Here is a 14,559-nt window from a genome sequence, read left to right as displayed (position 1 = left end):
CAGTTTCAAAGCAATTACAATAGAAATCCAGGAATGTGCATGTACAGTGTGTAGAAATGAATAAGTTGTTTCTAAAATGAGTAATATATTTCTAGAAGGACAAGAAGAGTCAGGTCAGTTTGGAAGAAGGAGAACAAGGCAAGAGAACTTACCTGTAAACTAAGACCTATTATGATGGTACAATAATTTGGGCAAAGAGTGAATATTGGGGCAAAGGGTGAACAACAGACCAGCCGAATGGAATAGAAACTTCAGAAAAAGACAGACAGATGTGAACATTAATTTACGAACAAGTAGCACTACAGAGCAGTGGTTGGGGATGGATACTTCTGGGTGAATTATATTTAAATACCCAAGGTAAAACGATAGAGTTTCTGGATGATAATATAGGAAAAAGTCTTTATGACTTTGGGGTAGAGATCTTAAGGAGAATACAAAAAATAGAGAACAAAAACATTAATCATATAGGAAAGAGCTAAATTAGGTTATATTAAAATTAATAAGTTCTATTGAAAAAAAAAAGAAAAAGGAAACCATTAAGAAAGTGTAAAGGCAAACTACAGAGTAGAAGATGTCTCAGAAACAACAGAAGTTGGCAAAGATGTGGAGACAAGGGAACACTTTTGCACTGCTGGTGGGAATGCAAACTGGTGCAGCCACTCTGGAGAACGGTATGGCTGTTCATCAAAAAATTAAAAATAGAACTACCCTGCAACCCAGCAATTGCACTACTAGGTATTTACCCAAAGGATACAAACATGCTGATTCAAAGAGGCACATGCACGCCAATGTTTATAGCAGCACCACCAACGAAAGCCAAATTATGGAAAGAGCCCAAATGTCCATGGATAAAGAAGGATGCGGTATATATACACACACACAATGGAATATTACTCAGCAATCAAATAGAATGAAATCTTGCCATTGGAAACGTATTATTCTAAGCGAAGTAAGTCATCAGAGAAAGATAAATTTCACATGATTTCACTCCTATGTGGAATTTAAGAAGCAAAACAAATGAACATAGGGAAAGGGAAGGAAAAATAAGATAAAAACAGGGAGACAGACAAACCATAAGAGACTTTTAAATGTAGAGAACAAACTGAGGGGTTGCTGGCAGGGTGTTGGGTGGGTATGGGCTAAATGGGTGATGGAGATTAAGGAGTACACTTGTTGGGATGAGCACTGAGTGTTATATATAAGTGATTAATCACTAAATTCCACTCCTGAAACAATTACTGCACTATATGTTAACTAGCTTGGATTTAAATAAACCTTAAAAGACATTTTTTAATTAAGAAAAAAGAAAGTTTAAAGGCAAGCTCCAGAGTAGAAGATATTTCAGAAAGTTTATAATTAGAATATGTGTGTGAGTGCGTGCATGTGTGCATGAGAGTGTGTGTGTGTGTGTGTGTGTGTGTGTGGAGGGGAGCGGGGGGAGAGAGGTCCTACAAAATAATGAGGACAATATGAACAATAAATAGAAAATGAACAAGAGACTGAACAGACACATAGCAAAAGCAGATATACCAATGGCCAAAAACACATTTGAAAAGATATTCAATCTAATTAGTTAGCAGGGAAATGCAAATTAAAACTACAAGTAATATTACTACAGGTTACCAGTATGGCTATAATTAAAAAAAAAAAAAAAAACTACTGGGGCACCTGGGTGTCTCAGTTGGATAAGCATGGGACTCTTGTTTTTGGCTCGGTTCATGATCTTGAGGTTGTGAGATCAAGCCCGGTATGGGGCTCTGCACTGCGCATGAAGCCTGCTTGGGATTCTCTCCTTCTCTCTCTCTCTCTCTGATCCTCCCTCCCCCAAATAAATAAATCAACCTAAAAAAACACAACACCATCATAAACTATTTGGTGAGGATGTGAGGCTGTGCAAACTCTCACACACTAGTAGGGTGCTCCTTGGAGCGACTGCTTTGGGAAGCCCTTTGGCATTGTCTGGTAAAGTCGAAGCCTTAAAAACCTGACGAGTCTGCAGTTTTACTTGTAGGCTTGTGCCCACAGAAATGCACTCACATGTGCACCAAGAGACTCAGGCAAGAATATTCACAGAAGCATTCTTCGTAACAGCCCCAAACTGGAAACCACCCAACCATCCTTGACAAATAAGATAGATAAAAAGTATGGCGTATTTATCGGCGGCATACAATAGAGTTCTGCAAATGAGCAAACTAAATCATTCAAAGCAGTTTCAGATCAAGCACAGGCAAAGAACGCTTCTCCTTTACTTTTTAGAATTGCTGTCTACTCTGTCAGGAACACGCTCCTGGCGGCCCTGACTTCTGTGGTAATAAGACACGGAGGCCTCTTCCTTCAGCCTGTGCTGTTCTCTGCCTCTGAAATGCCATCTCTCTCCTGGTTCACTTCCTCACTCTTCACACCCGTTACAAAAGTCATTTCTGTGAGAACTTTCAGGATCCCCTCCAAAGTTGTTCTGAAGTATGAGCCTTCCCAAAGCATCTTACGCATATCCCTATTGTAGTATTTATGACATTTTATGATGATAAAATATAACACATATTTTTATATCTATATTATATATAGATATATATTATATATCTCTAATAAAGTGTATACATATATATATATATATATACACTTTATTATAGATATCTTCCTTTATCCCGTAGTATATTGTGCCCCTCTTATGGAGAGGAACTTACTTTACCAGTTTTGATTCTCTCACTGCCTAACAAAGTTTTCAGTTTTTAGCACATACTATATGCCTCAAAATTGCTATGCAAACTGAATTATCATTTTCAGGGGCGGCCATGTTGTTTCCATAACTGGACTACATATCCCTAAATTCCTGTATGTGGGGTGGGGGGCACATAGCTACTTCATGTCAGAAGTGTAGGCCAAACTTGAGTGTACATGTTCATATGCCATCCATGTGGGTTAGGCGCATGTAGAAGCTTTATGTTCATTTCTCTTTTCTCATTTATCTAATATCAATACTTCAGGGGGTTTTTCATGTTGGCATTTTTGCTTAAAGTTACCTACCATGGAAGAGGAGACATGGTCCGGTGTCTCCTAATTTCCAGGTAGATTCTATGTATGTTGGGGTAAGGTGGTCCACATTGGCTTATTACAGTATATGCTCTACGTCTGGGAATCAGGTTATAGTACAAGTAATTTCCTCATGCTTTGTTCTTTACAAAACTCTTGCAATTCACTCAGACAATGGACAAAAATCACACTGCATTTGCAAAACCCTGTGCTCTTAGTGAAGGCAACTTACTTTTCCAAGTAGATAATTTTAGCATTAATTAGAGTAAGAGCGGCATTTGTAAGTGGGGAATGGGAAACAGCCATAAAGGAATGGTTTCTGAATGAGGAAACAGAGTTTTTCACTAACACTCAGCATGGATTATCCTTTTCTTAACTGTAAGTAAGTTTACCTAAAGACTCTCTCATCTCACTCCCACACAGAAGTTAAGACTTTTGAGGGAATATCTTTGCAGTGGCCCTCAAAAGAAGAATGGAAGTGAATCCATATCTTTTGAATTTCTTATATTTCATGAATTTACATGAAAGAAAATTAAGAGTACAAATATCTACAATAATAGATATACTATTTTTAGCCTATCTGGTTGGGAAAGAAAATCTCAGGCAAACGTGTGACTAAGAGACAGAAGGCCGCCTGGGTGGCTCAGTCAGTTGAGCGTGCATCTTCAGCTCAGGTCATGATCTTACAGTTCAGGAGTTCGAGCCCCACATCGGGCTCGCTGCTGTCAGCGTGGAACCCGCTTCAGATCTTCTCTCTCCCTTTCCCTGCCCCGCCCCTGCTTGTGCGCGCGCTCTCTCTCTTTCAAAAGTAAATAAACACTTACAAAAAACCCGGAGAGGTGGGTGAAACGAGGGGAGGAAGGGGGTGAGGAGAGGTCCCTAAAATAGCACTCTTGTCCTCCTACAGGCAAATGACTAGCCCAGTGTCCACTGGCTGGACGTGGATAATGAAAGCCAGGTGACGAATGAAAAAGAGGATCTTACTCTAAATCAGAAGAGACGTCTCCCTAGCCACTTGTATCATAGGTTTAGGGTTTCTTTCAAAAAAAAAAAAAGGAGTGGTAACATTGACTACTTTACAACTAAACTTGCATATCAATTATACTTTCTTGAATCATACTATCCATTAAGAGGCTGTGTATTGATAATTAGACAACATATGTTCAGCTATTCCCTTGCCAAATATTTAATTGGTTCTTATCATCCTCAAAATGAAAAAAAAATTCAGGTTGAATTAATACGTAAAATAATGCAGGTAAGCCCAATGAACATCCTGATATGAACAAAGAATTAGCAAGGAATGAGCATATCTTATAGGAGAAAAGCCTACTTCTATTTTGATGTGCTAATGTAATATCAGTGTTTCCAGAGATGCGATCCATAGGGCAGGTTTATCAGAACACCTGGGTCGCTTCTATACCGCGCAGAGCCCTGTGGCCCAGCCTAGATCTGTCGAATCTACTGGGGGTGGCATCCTAGAATCTAGTTCTTCAACGTCATCACAAATGGGTCTTAGACACCAACAATCACACCAGTATGGCTGAGGCTAAGGGGTTATTTGGTATGTTGAGGGCCAAAGGCCAGTGAGGATAAGGCAGTGACTTGAACACAGTTCCGCTGATCCTAAATCTAGCATCCTTGCCACACTCTGCTGCCTCCCCTCCCCGAGTCCCTTACACCTGTATGGCACTTCCCTTCGCGACTCCAAATCTCCGGTGTGTGGCCACTCGGGTCCGACGTCTGATAAAGCGAAATCTAAAGAATGAAACTACCTTCTTCTCCGAGCTTCTGCATCAAGGTTGTGAGCAAGTTCCGAATACGCTCCCCACAACACACTCTTTTCCATAGACACAAAAAAGGTGGGTATCATGTTTCTTCATGAAAACGTCAAGCTCATAGCAGAGAGAACTCTCCACAGTACGCGAAGGGAGAAAAAGTCACTGGAGTGAGAGGAGCTAGCCCCCCAAGGTGGGCAGGGAGCTGGGACTGGTTGAGCATGAGGATTGGGCACCAAGCCCATCTGTGAAAGCCCAGCCAGCAGCTGTGTGAACCTGCAGACGCGTGTGCTGGGACTGAGCCCCAGACGATGAGTGTAAATGGCTCCGTCTGACCCCCCAAGGTTGTGGACCGGATATCACCCTGCCCATGTCAGCAGTGGAAGCGGCAGTGGCGCCTTGCAAACCAGACATGAGATTTGGAACTGGGTCACCCACGAGGTAAAAATCGCTGAAACCTGAACATAAACTCCGGCTCAGACCTGAACACTTCCATGGGATACATTGCAGCAATTCTGAGATCCCTCAAAGGCAGAGGCGTGCAGGGGAAAAAAATCCCTCTGACTTTATGAAAGTGTGCAGGGCTCCAAAAAAAAAGGGAGAATTCATACCTGGGGAATTAGATGACAGTGCTTTAAAAAGCGGTTTAAATCTGTATTTATTTTCCAAAGAAATAATGGGAGGAATAATTTCATGAAGTAAGAAGGGAAGTTTATAAAACCAGAACAGACAGATTTAAATGCAGTCGGAATTATTGGAATGGAAAATGTAGTCACCAACATTTAAAAAATATCTGAGTGAATTGAATAAAAAATGAACCAGAACCACAGAAAGGGAGAATCCGTTAAAATAATCTCTCTCTCTCATCGAACACTTATTTTGGTAATACAGAACTTCCCTGAGCAAAGAAAATAGTCATATACCACTGGTGAGAAAAATGTTGGACAGACAGCTGGTAATCTGAATAGGGTGATGGCTAGTATAGATCTATAACACCTTAACAGAAACCGTTTGGAGAAATGTATTCCAGAATTTATCATTTGTTTTGGTTTAGAAAGTTAAATAATACTTAGGCTATAAATGACATAATATTCTCTGCTGGGTCTAGGGCAAAATCACATGAGCAAACACATTAATATCTATGTATATATCACAACATATGACATTTTGCAGTAAATTTATAAGTGAAGACCTTAAATAGTTTCTGGTAAATTCTAACCACATTTTTTTTGGCAAAAGAGTTCAAACTCTCAGTTTTTGGAGCTCTCTGCATTTCAGAATTGTGGAGAAATCACCATGGACCTCCAAAACGAGTGCAAGGTGGGGTTGAAGTTATAACAAGATATAGTACATGCTTGCTTGTGTTTGAACACATGTTCTAGCAATCTGAGCAACAGAAATGATGACTGCTGGCCAGGCCGGGAGACGCTGGGGCTAGACACAAATAACAGAAAGGGGACCAGGGTCTCAAGAGGAACAAGACAGATACAAGAAGACCTGGAGAGGAAGCTCAAGAATGACAAGAGGCCATCAAAGGTGAGGAATACCTGGGAAAGGAGGAAACCGAGGGGCAGTTGGATTCCAAGGGGGAAATGACAAGGCGGATGCTAACAGTCAAAGTGGAGCAGATATGGGAATTAGGGAGCATGAAATGGGAAAAGCATGAAGCTTGAGTTGGAGAAGGTAAGCACTCAAAGAGTAAGAGAGTTGAAAAGTGGAGGCAGGAAGACAAGACAGAAGAGGTCTCAGAGGCCAGGAAACCTGGAAAAGACCACAGTGAGGAGGCAAGAGGGAGAAACAGCAGCCAGAGAGGCCAGGAGGGCATCTGAGACAGATATGTGCAAAGGGGAGGAGAAGAAGGAGTTAAGTGTGTCAGGAGATGAATCTAAGAAAGGAGCACCGGTGGGGGTGGGTGGGTGGGGGACTCAGGGGGAAGAGAGAGGCCTAAAGAGGAAAAGAGGTAAGGATGGAAGCCAGAAGAGTGCAAAGGAAGAGTAACCTAAGACAAGTGGTCTACCATTTTACCAATCTCAAGGCTTTTTACTTGGTAATAAAGTTAATTCTTCTACTGCAATTCCTTTCTAATCTTACAACATTCAAAAGTTTATCGAACCATGCTAGCATTAAAGCAACCATTTCATTTTGATTTGGGAGCACGTTCCAAGGTATTTAACACAGTTGAAATTACTGCAAGCTTAATTTTAAAAGGATTTTTTCACGTTTATTTATTTTTGAGAGAGGGAGAGAGAGAGCGCACAAGACAGGGAGGGGCAGAGAGAGAGGGGAACAGAGGATCCGAAGCAAGTTCAGCTGTCAGCTTGGGGCCTGAACTCACGAACCATGAGATCATGACCTAAGCCCAAGACAGATGCTTAAGTGACTGAGCAACCCAGGCACCCAGCAAACTTAGTTTTTATCCAGATGTACTCAATGATTGGAAGTGTGGGGTGAGAAATTGATGTGTGTGAATAAAGCCGAGAAGACAGGTGTATTTTTTGTTTTCAGATAATTCCCTACTATTTCTCATGTAAAACAAGCACATTAATTTTTTCTGATAAACATTAAGTTATATGTTTACCAAACAAGTAATAGGTTCTTAAACATATGTATTTACGATATATATACGTTCCTAAAAATGCTGTGCATTTATCATTATATAATTATGGACACAAAAACTATTCTAATTAGTTGAATTTTTTTCAGGCTACAATTTTCTAGGACAAAAGTGTGGCATTTTTCAAAACTAACTGATTTGAAGGCAAACCAATTTTGTCTCTAAAATTCAGGCGACCGCCAGTTTTGTTAGTTCAAGTAAGAGTCCTTAAAACTCTTGATATACCTGGTCATATTTATTTACAATAAGATAAACAAATGAATAAACATCTGTTGCAAGATGTATTTGGTTAGTGCCTTTAGAGAGAACACATCTCAAATAGCTTTCGCTTCTGGTTTTCTGATATTTTCTGTCTTCCTCACAGAGGGCTCCATTCAGGTAAGTTTCTTTTTCATTAGTGGTGCCCATGTAGCCTCTCTGTATGGCTGGTCTGCAATATAATTGATTTTCACAGCTACCAGCAGCATGATGTAATTGTGTGAAACTAAAATTTAGTTGGAAAACCTTTTCTCAAGTGACAGCAACCAATTAGAAGCGACATTTCTTAGAAAAAGGAGCATCCAACGTGAGCTTTGAACTTGTCCATTAGGGGGCAGTCAAATACTGCTCACTTCAAAATGTTAGGCCCCTGTTTTCAAGGACTTCATTTTTTGAAGGTTAGCAAATTTTTTGACTAGCTAGCAACCTACAGTTACCCAGTAGCATTGTGGGCACTTTATGCATTTAATTTCCCATATAAGCCCATGTTTTCGGTTTGTAATATTATCTGTAATTAATCCACAAAAAACTTGTTGGGGAGGAGGTGGCTTGAGTCTGATTAACAAGGATACCCAGTGAATAAATTGATGATAAAATACATGTACAAAGTTATAATAAGCTATGTTATCTTTACTAATCAGTTAATGTCTGTAGCTTGTTAGCCAATATCACTAATGCCTTAGACACTCAAGGGTGATGATGGCCAGAAGAGAAAAGGTAAAACGTAATGTCTGCCTTTTCCTTTTGTTTAGGTCTGACCTAAAAAATTATGACAAATATTTATGTAAATTTAAGAAGCAATCTGTGCTCTTACATAATTCCGGATGACTTTTCTTTATTATAGCCGAACTACTTTAACTGTCTATAATTTTATTGTGAAAAACTTCCACTAATTATACAGCAAATGATTATTATCTTTATAAATAGGAATAAGATATCAAAGGATTAACATGTCTAGCTTTGAAAATAATGTTAAAAAGAAAGGGTTAAATTAGCAATTGAAATGAAAGGTAACTTGGAAAATAAAAATTTCCAAGGAATTACAGTGAAAATATTTGTCAGGTTGGACTGTGGATCTGAAACATGGCATTTGCTTAGAAATAAACCAAAATCATCTGTTTAAAATTTCTTTCCTTTCTTTTTTAAAGAACACCATTACATTATGGTAAATCTTAAAACACTATTTCAGTAATAGATGTTTTTCATCTCATAAAAATTTTGTTCACAAAGTCAATTAAATGTATTACCACAAGCAATACTATACTTTATATTTTATACATATCCTTTATACCATATATATTTTATACCATATATTTTATTAAAACTGGTTAACTATATTGCAATTCCTGTACAGTAAGGAATTAAGGGTACAGATTACCTCTACAAAGTGTATTGGATCCAAGAACCTTCTTTTTAACTTTTATTCTTAAAAATCATATAAAATTTAATATTACAGACTATGCATAGGATATAAATTGAAGGAAGACCCTAAATCAAAGAAATAGACTGCTCTCCACAAACGTATTTCATGTCAAGTGAGTTCATATATTCCTTGTCTTTAAGAAACACATAAGGCAACACTTAAATGATAACTTAAATTTTTATGTAAAGGAGATTAAAATGCAAAATAAAAATCATGCTAACTGTATTAGGATAATACTTCAAAATAATCTGAAGAAAATTTTAGTATTTCAAATTCAAACTGAAATTGAAATACTTTAAAAATCTTCTATTTGTTAGAAGTTTGTAAATAATTGTTCATAAATAACTGCATTTTATTTCAAGATTAAAAATTCTCAATTGAGTTCATTTAATGAAAACTGAGTATTTTAGAAACCTAAAACCAATTTCTCAGAAAACAAAAATAATTTCAAATTCTAACTCTTATTCTCAGAAGTTTATCAAAATTCTTTAAGAAAGACTAGGAACTTAGACACATTTTGAATAATAATAAACCCAACATGCTTTGGATATAATAAATAGATACAAGTGTACAAGCTCACAATAAAACAAGGGTATATTTTTCTTTAAAACCAGGTGAATATTAATTTTTTTCCTAAGAAAAATGCCAAGTTATAAATATGGATGAAATAAAAATGTTTAAAATCAAAACCAGTAAGGAGAGTCCTTTTGTACATTTTTAATGATTTTATTTTACATAGGTTTGCTCTAAGGGAGAGATTCTGATTTTTAGATTTGTGGCTTTTTCTTTTCCTTCTTTCTTTCTTTGTTTCTTTTTTTTTTTTTTTTTTTTGGGGGGGCAGTTCCCAGTTCAGCTATGTTAACAACGAAACATAGCAACTAACAATTACATACATTTTATGAAGATATTTCAACAGGTTGAAATTTCATCAGGCAAAATTTTAATTTTTTAATTTGTCATGCTTTTTTTTTTTTTTTACAAATACTAAGAACTATTTTCACCATTATAATTGATATATTCCACATTGGTTTTAGAAAATGTTTTACCTACAATTTTAATAACATACAAAAGCAAGTTCCCATGAAAAATTTGTTGCTGCTAGAAATTGCTAGGATGGGACTACAAGCAATTAGTGGTGATGACAATGACAACGTAAACTGGATGTCTGTTTCTCAAACGCTGCAATGAGTCTATTATAAATATGCTAGAACTAAATAGAAATAGCCTATTTTCTATTCTTTTGGAATTGCACTCATTTAAGCGAGAAAGTAGCAGACTTACCTTTGACATCTATCAGGATGATGAAATGAAGTAGAAGGAACATTGCAATCAGTCTGAGGCTGAAGAGATGTTTAATACCAGAAAAGTAACAATAGGTTTTCAGCAATTGAAGTATTGGATGTATCCTCCTTATACCTCTGAAGGAGTTCTGACATAGTAACTTCGGTGCCTCCCATGTGTCTGAGCATGCTCAGAGCTAGAACCTTACTGGCATTGAGGGGAGAAGGTCTTGTCACTCTGTAGCCTATCTTTTTTGCTCTTTCTTTTTTGTTTCATATTATTTTAAATCTGCGGTTGTATTCTTGGTCGTTATTTCCTTATAGTATGGACAGAGAGACATAAACAAGACTTGGGCATTATTAGATAAGAAACATTGTTTTAAATCACTTAAAATTTGTTTCCCTTCAAAGCATGTAGTGCAATTTGCTCTTACTTAAAATCTAAACATACACAGTTCTTGCATATGAAGGGATATAGATTTACAGTGAAAAGGTGATGAAACTCTTTACAAGCATATTTTTAATGCAAGAAGCAAGTGACAAAAAGCTACTTACTGACAAATACATGAAGAACACCTATTCAAATGCTTTTCAATGTTTTCAAATAACGTACAGAAAGATAGTAATAATGAAAATATATGGCCTTGGGTTTAATAGTTATTGTAAAACATTTACACAATGTTTTAAGCATTTACTTACTCTGTAACCATATTCCTTTTTTAAAGTGGATAATTTTAGTGGATAATTTTAAAGTGGATAATTTTGCTTTCAATGCTGTGTTGCATGCCTATCAGAAAACATGAATTACAGTTTAGTTCTTACATCCTGAAAGTGGCTTCTAAGACAGCACAGTTAGTGCAAATTCAAGTATAGGAAGGGACTTTTGGTTGATCCTCGCATAATCAGAAAGATTTCTACAAAACTTCAGTGTAGAATTTTGTTGTCAGTGTTTCACTGACTAGGAAATGCCTATGTAGACATATATAAAACAGCTTGTAGTCCTAATTTGGATGGAGGATTTTGTAAGTGAATGATAGGGATTCTCTTACATGTCGTTATTAATCGTGTCATTAACAACGCTGTTTGAAAAACTGTCCAGTGATGGCTGGCCATTGTGGTCACTCATCATAAGAGACAGAGTTTTCATTGTTCTTTCTTTCTTTCTTTCTTTCTTTCTTTCTTTCTTTCTTTCTTTCATTCCAGGCTTTGATAGAATAAGGATTCAAAAGGGATTTGAAAGGGAAAATATTTTATCAATCACATGACGTGTTAGTTCTTTCTCTTTTAAGAAGTGAGCTAAATTCTCCAGATACGTTTAGATGTGTTTGTTCTCCTCTTATTTTTCAAACCAAGAAAGCAACAAAGAGAATCAAGCATTAGATGAGAAGAAAAATTTCAAAATCTTTCCTTACGTTTCAGGCACCTTTTTTTCTTCACTAACCTCGAGGACTTTTTAAATAAAAATTGCCTTACTTCACTTAAAAAAATCAGGGGGATCACTTTTTCTTCTATTTTGTGTTCTGCCATCAAGAGGATGGTTGATAGTTTCTGGTATTGAAACTTTGGGCATGAATTTTTAAGTGCAAGTAAATGCCATGAATTGCCCGTCACAAATCTATTGGAAATTTAAATATATCGTCCATGAAAATACAATTTTTAGAGCAAGAATTGTCAAGATTTCAAAGAAATTACCAGACTTACTCATGAAAGAAATAGAGTTTAATTGCTAAAGAGTTGAATCATCATCCCTTTGTGTTAGGCTTTTCAGAGTTAATCTTTGAAATATGAACGTTCAACACGCACAATTCAGAACCCAGTAACTATAAATAATAGTTAAGGATATCTTTGATTCATTATTGATTTCTAAAGGCAGAAAGTGCAAGTATTAAAACGTGTTTCAGTTAATATGTTTTAACTTTGATTTTGAACAGAAACTGAAATGGCTGATATGTGCACAAGGTATGATGTATGTGTTTAAATGAGGGTGAATGAATTTCCTCTTTCCTTGGAGACACCGCTGGGGAGGAAGTTCCAGAGAGCACTTCATGCAGAGCTGAGAAGACACTATGCAAGCCAATTCATCCCCAGATACTAACGTCAAATTTGCACAAATGTACTTTATTGATCCTTACCTAAATCAACTTATTCCTCCATTCCAGTCTCCTGTGTTAGTACCCATGCTCTCAGCAATAGTAGCAAAAGCTCATGTAAACATAGCATTCACTGTATAGCATGATTTAACATAATTCTGGATAATTCGAAGGAGTTTATTTACTGTAAGTACTGATTACCTAGTTCTGTGGGGGTGGGTGGGTAGGGGCATTTTCTTAGTTTCCACTGTAACTCTTACTCATGTCTTAGACACGATTGTTACACGTAAAGCTCTGAAATCCGGAACATAATTTATTTAAATGTAGCCAGAAAACCCTGATTTTGACACATATTTAGAATGATGTGATCATTTTTTATGTAGGCTATAATTCATTATCTTGCCAAACTAATGTTTTCAATCAGGATATTTACTAACCATTCACTGTACTTAATGCCAATATAGGCTTGTAAACACTGCTCCCTTCTACACATTATCTTGGTTTTTATTCCCCAAACCTGATCCATTAGCTGTTTGCTATCATTTTCTGTTTGGAGGGAAAAGGATATAGTGATATTCAATGAATGAGTTATGTTAATAGATAATATTTTCCTCAAAAAGATAAGTTATACAATAAAAAAAAATATCAGAATTCCAAGCTCATGATGGTGGCCCAACAATGGCAACATTCGCTTGAGTAGTCACTATACCATAAATAAAGTTATAGTAAAACCTTAGTAATTCCGCTATGTTAGCTAAGTAACATTTGTGATGATAGTTATTGTTAACCTTTCTTCACGAGATTATGTCACTGATCCATCCTTCAATGAGTGGTATTTTGAGTAACCTTTTCAGTAGGGGTAACAGGTTTGTATGCACCCTGTTGGCAGTGAGCAAACGGAACTGAATCATGTGATGTCATTAGCATAAGCTGTCAGTCAGTTAAGCAAACCAGTCTTTAAATAGGGCCCATTTTGAGCAAGAAAGTCTAAGTTAAGCTTTCTAACTCTGATGTTCAACGTTTAAAATAATTTAAGCCATGCTCCATTTATCTGGGAATCTCAACTCTTGGCAAGCTCCGCTTTTAGGAGCAGAGCTATAAACCCAGAGTAAAAAAATATCACCAAGGCAGCCACTCCTGGCAGTGTGGTAGATTAGAAGCTCCGAAAGGCCTTCTTGCTTGAAAATAATAGCTCCTGCATAAAACAAGTTTTACTGCATTTCTGAAGTCTCTGAAATGAGGGGAATTAGGTGTAAGAGGAAAACACAAGACAGACCAAACCAAAATGCTGAAATGGCGATGAATAGCGGTGACCAAATAGAAAAGGCAAGATGCTCCCGCAAACGAATGTGGGTATCAGTGCCGCACCTTCTATTTAAGTTTATTTATTTTGAGGGGGAGAGAGAGGGTGTGCACAAGTGGGGCAGGGGCAGAGAGAGAGGGAGAGAGAATCTCAAGCAGACTCCGCACTGTCAGTGCGGGGTCCACAGTGGGGCTCAAACTCATGAGCCGCAAGATCAGGACCTGAGGTGAAGTCGGAAGCTTAACTGACTGAGTCACCCAGGTGCCCCACAGCACTGCAACTTTTAGACCAAGCCTTGGGTCGTGGCAAGTTCTGAGGCTTGATGTTAGCCTCCTTAGAGGATTCGGCTGAGCACTGTTAAAGGCAGTGCCTTTTAGCACCATTCAAAACAAATATGAACCTTGTAGGAAATATCCTCAATTTAGATTCTTAGGGTTTACCCAGACTAACATCAACCACACATTGGCTCATTATCCAAGATCAAGCGAGCACACTTGGGTGAGAGTCGGCAGAAATAAAAGCAGACTTAAAACCCTAGCCTTTTCAAATATTAAAACGATCAGTTATGGAATATAAAATGTTTAAAGAAAGAGATATATGAAATCACAAACATGACTAAGAAATAAGAAACCATTCAAAAGAAACGAAGAGAATTTTTAGAAAAGAACAAGTCTTGTAGAACTTAAGAACTCAATGGGTGGGTAAAATAGTTGTTAAGACGTAAGTTGAAGAAAAAAGTTGTACATTGGAATAAGGAGGTGAAGAAATTATCCAGAAGGTAGTATA

The 14,559-nt window shown here is 37.2% G+C and overlaps 1 protein-coding gene across 1 annotated transcript in view; it reads right to left on the bottom strand.

The window, feature by feature from the left end:
* Positions 1–11,493, bottom strand: part of RXFP2 (relaxin family peptide receptor 2) — a 62,024-nt gene extending 50,531 nt beyond the window's left edge. The window contains exons 1-2 of the mRNA XM_053214667.1: positions 11,430–11,493; positions 10,382–10,561 (exon numbers count right to left, since the gene is read on the bottom strand). Of these exons, the coding sequence (XP_053070642.1) occupies positions 10,382–10,561; positions 11,430–11,493 (244 nt within the window). The remainder of the gene's footprint in view (positions 1–10,381; positions 10,562–11,429) is intronic.
* Positions 11,494–14,559: the final 3,066 nt, after the last annotated feature.

This window comes from Acinonyx jubatus, chromosome A1 (assembly GCF_027475565.1).
Source record: "Acinonyx jubatus isolate Ajub_Pintada_27869175 chromosome A1, VMU_Ajub_asm_v1.0, whole genome shotgun sequence".
Lineage (NCBI taxonomy): Eukaryota > Metazoa > Chordata > Mammalia > Carnivora > Felidae > Acinonyx > Acinonyx jubatus.
The sequence above is the reverse complement of the archived record's forward strand: the minus strand, read 5'-3'. Positions and strand labels throughout refer to the sequence as shown.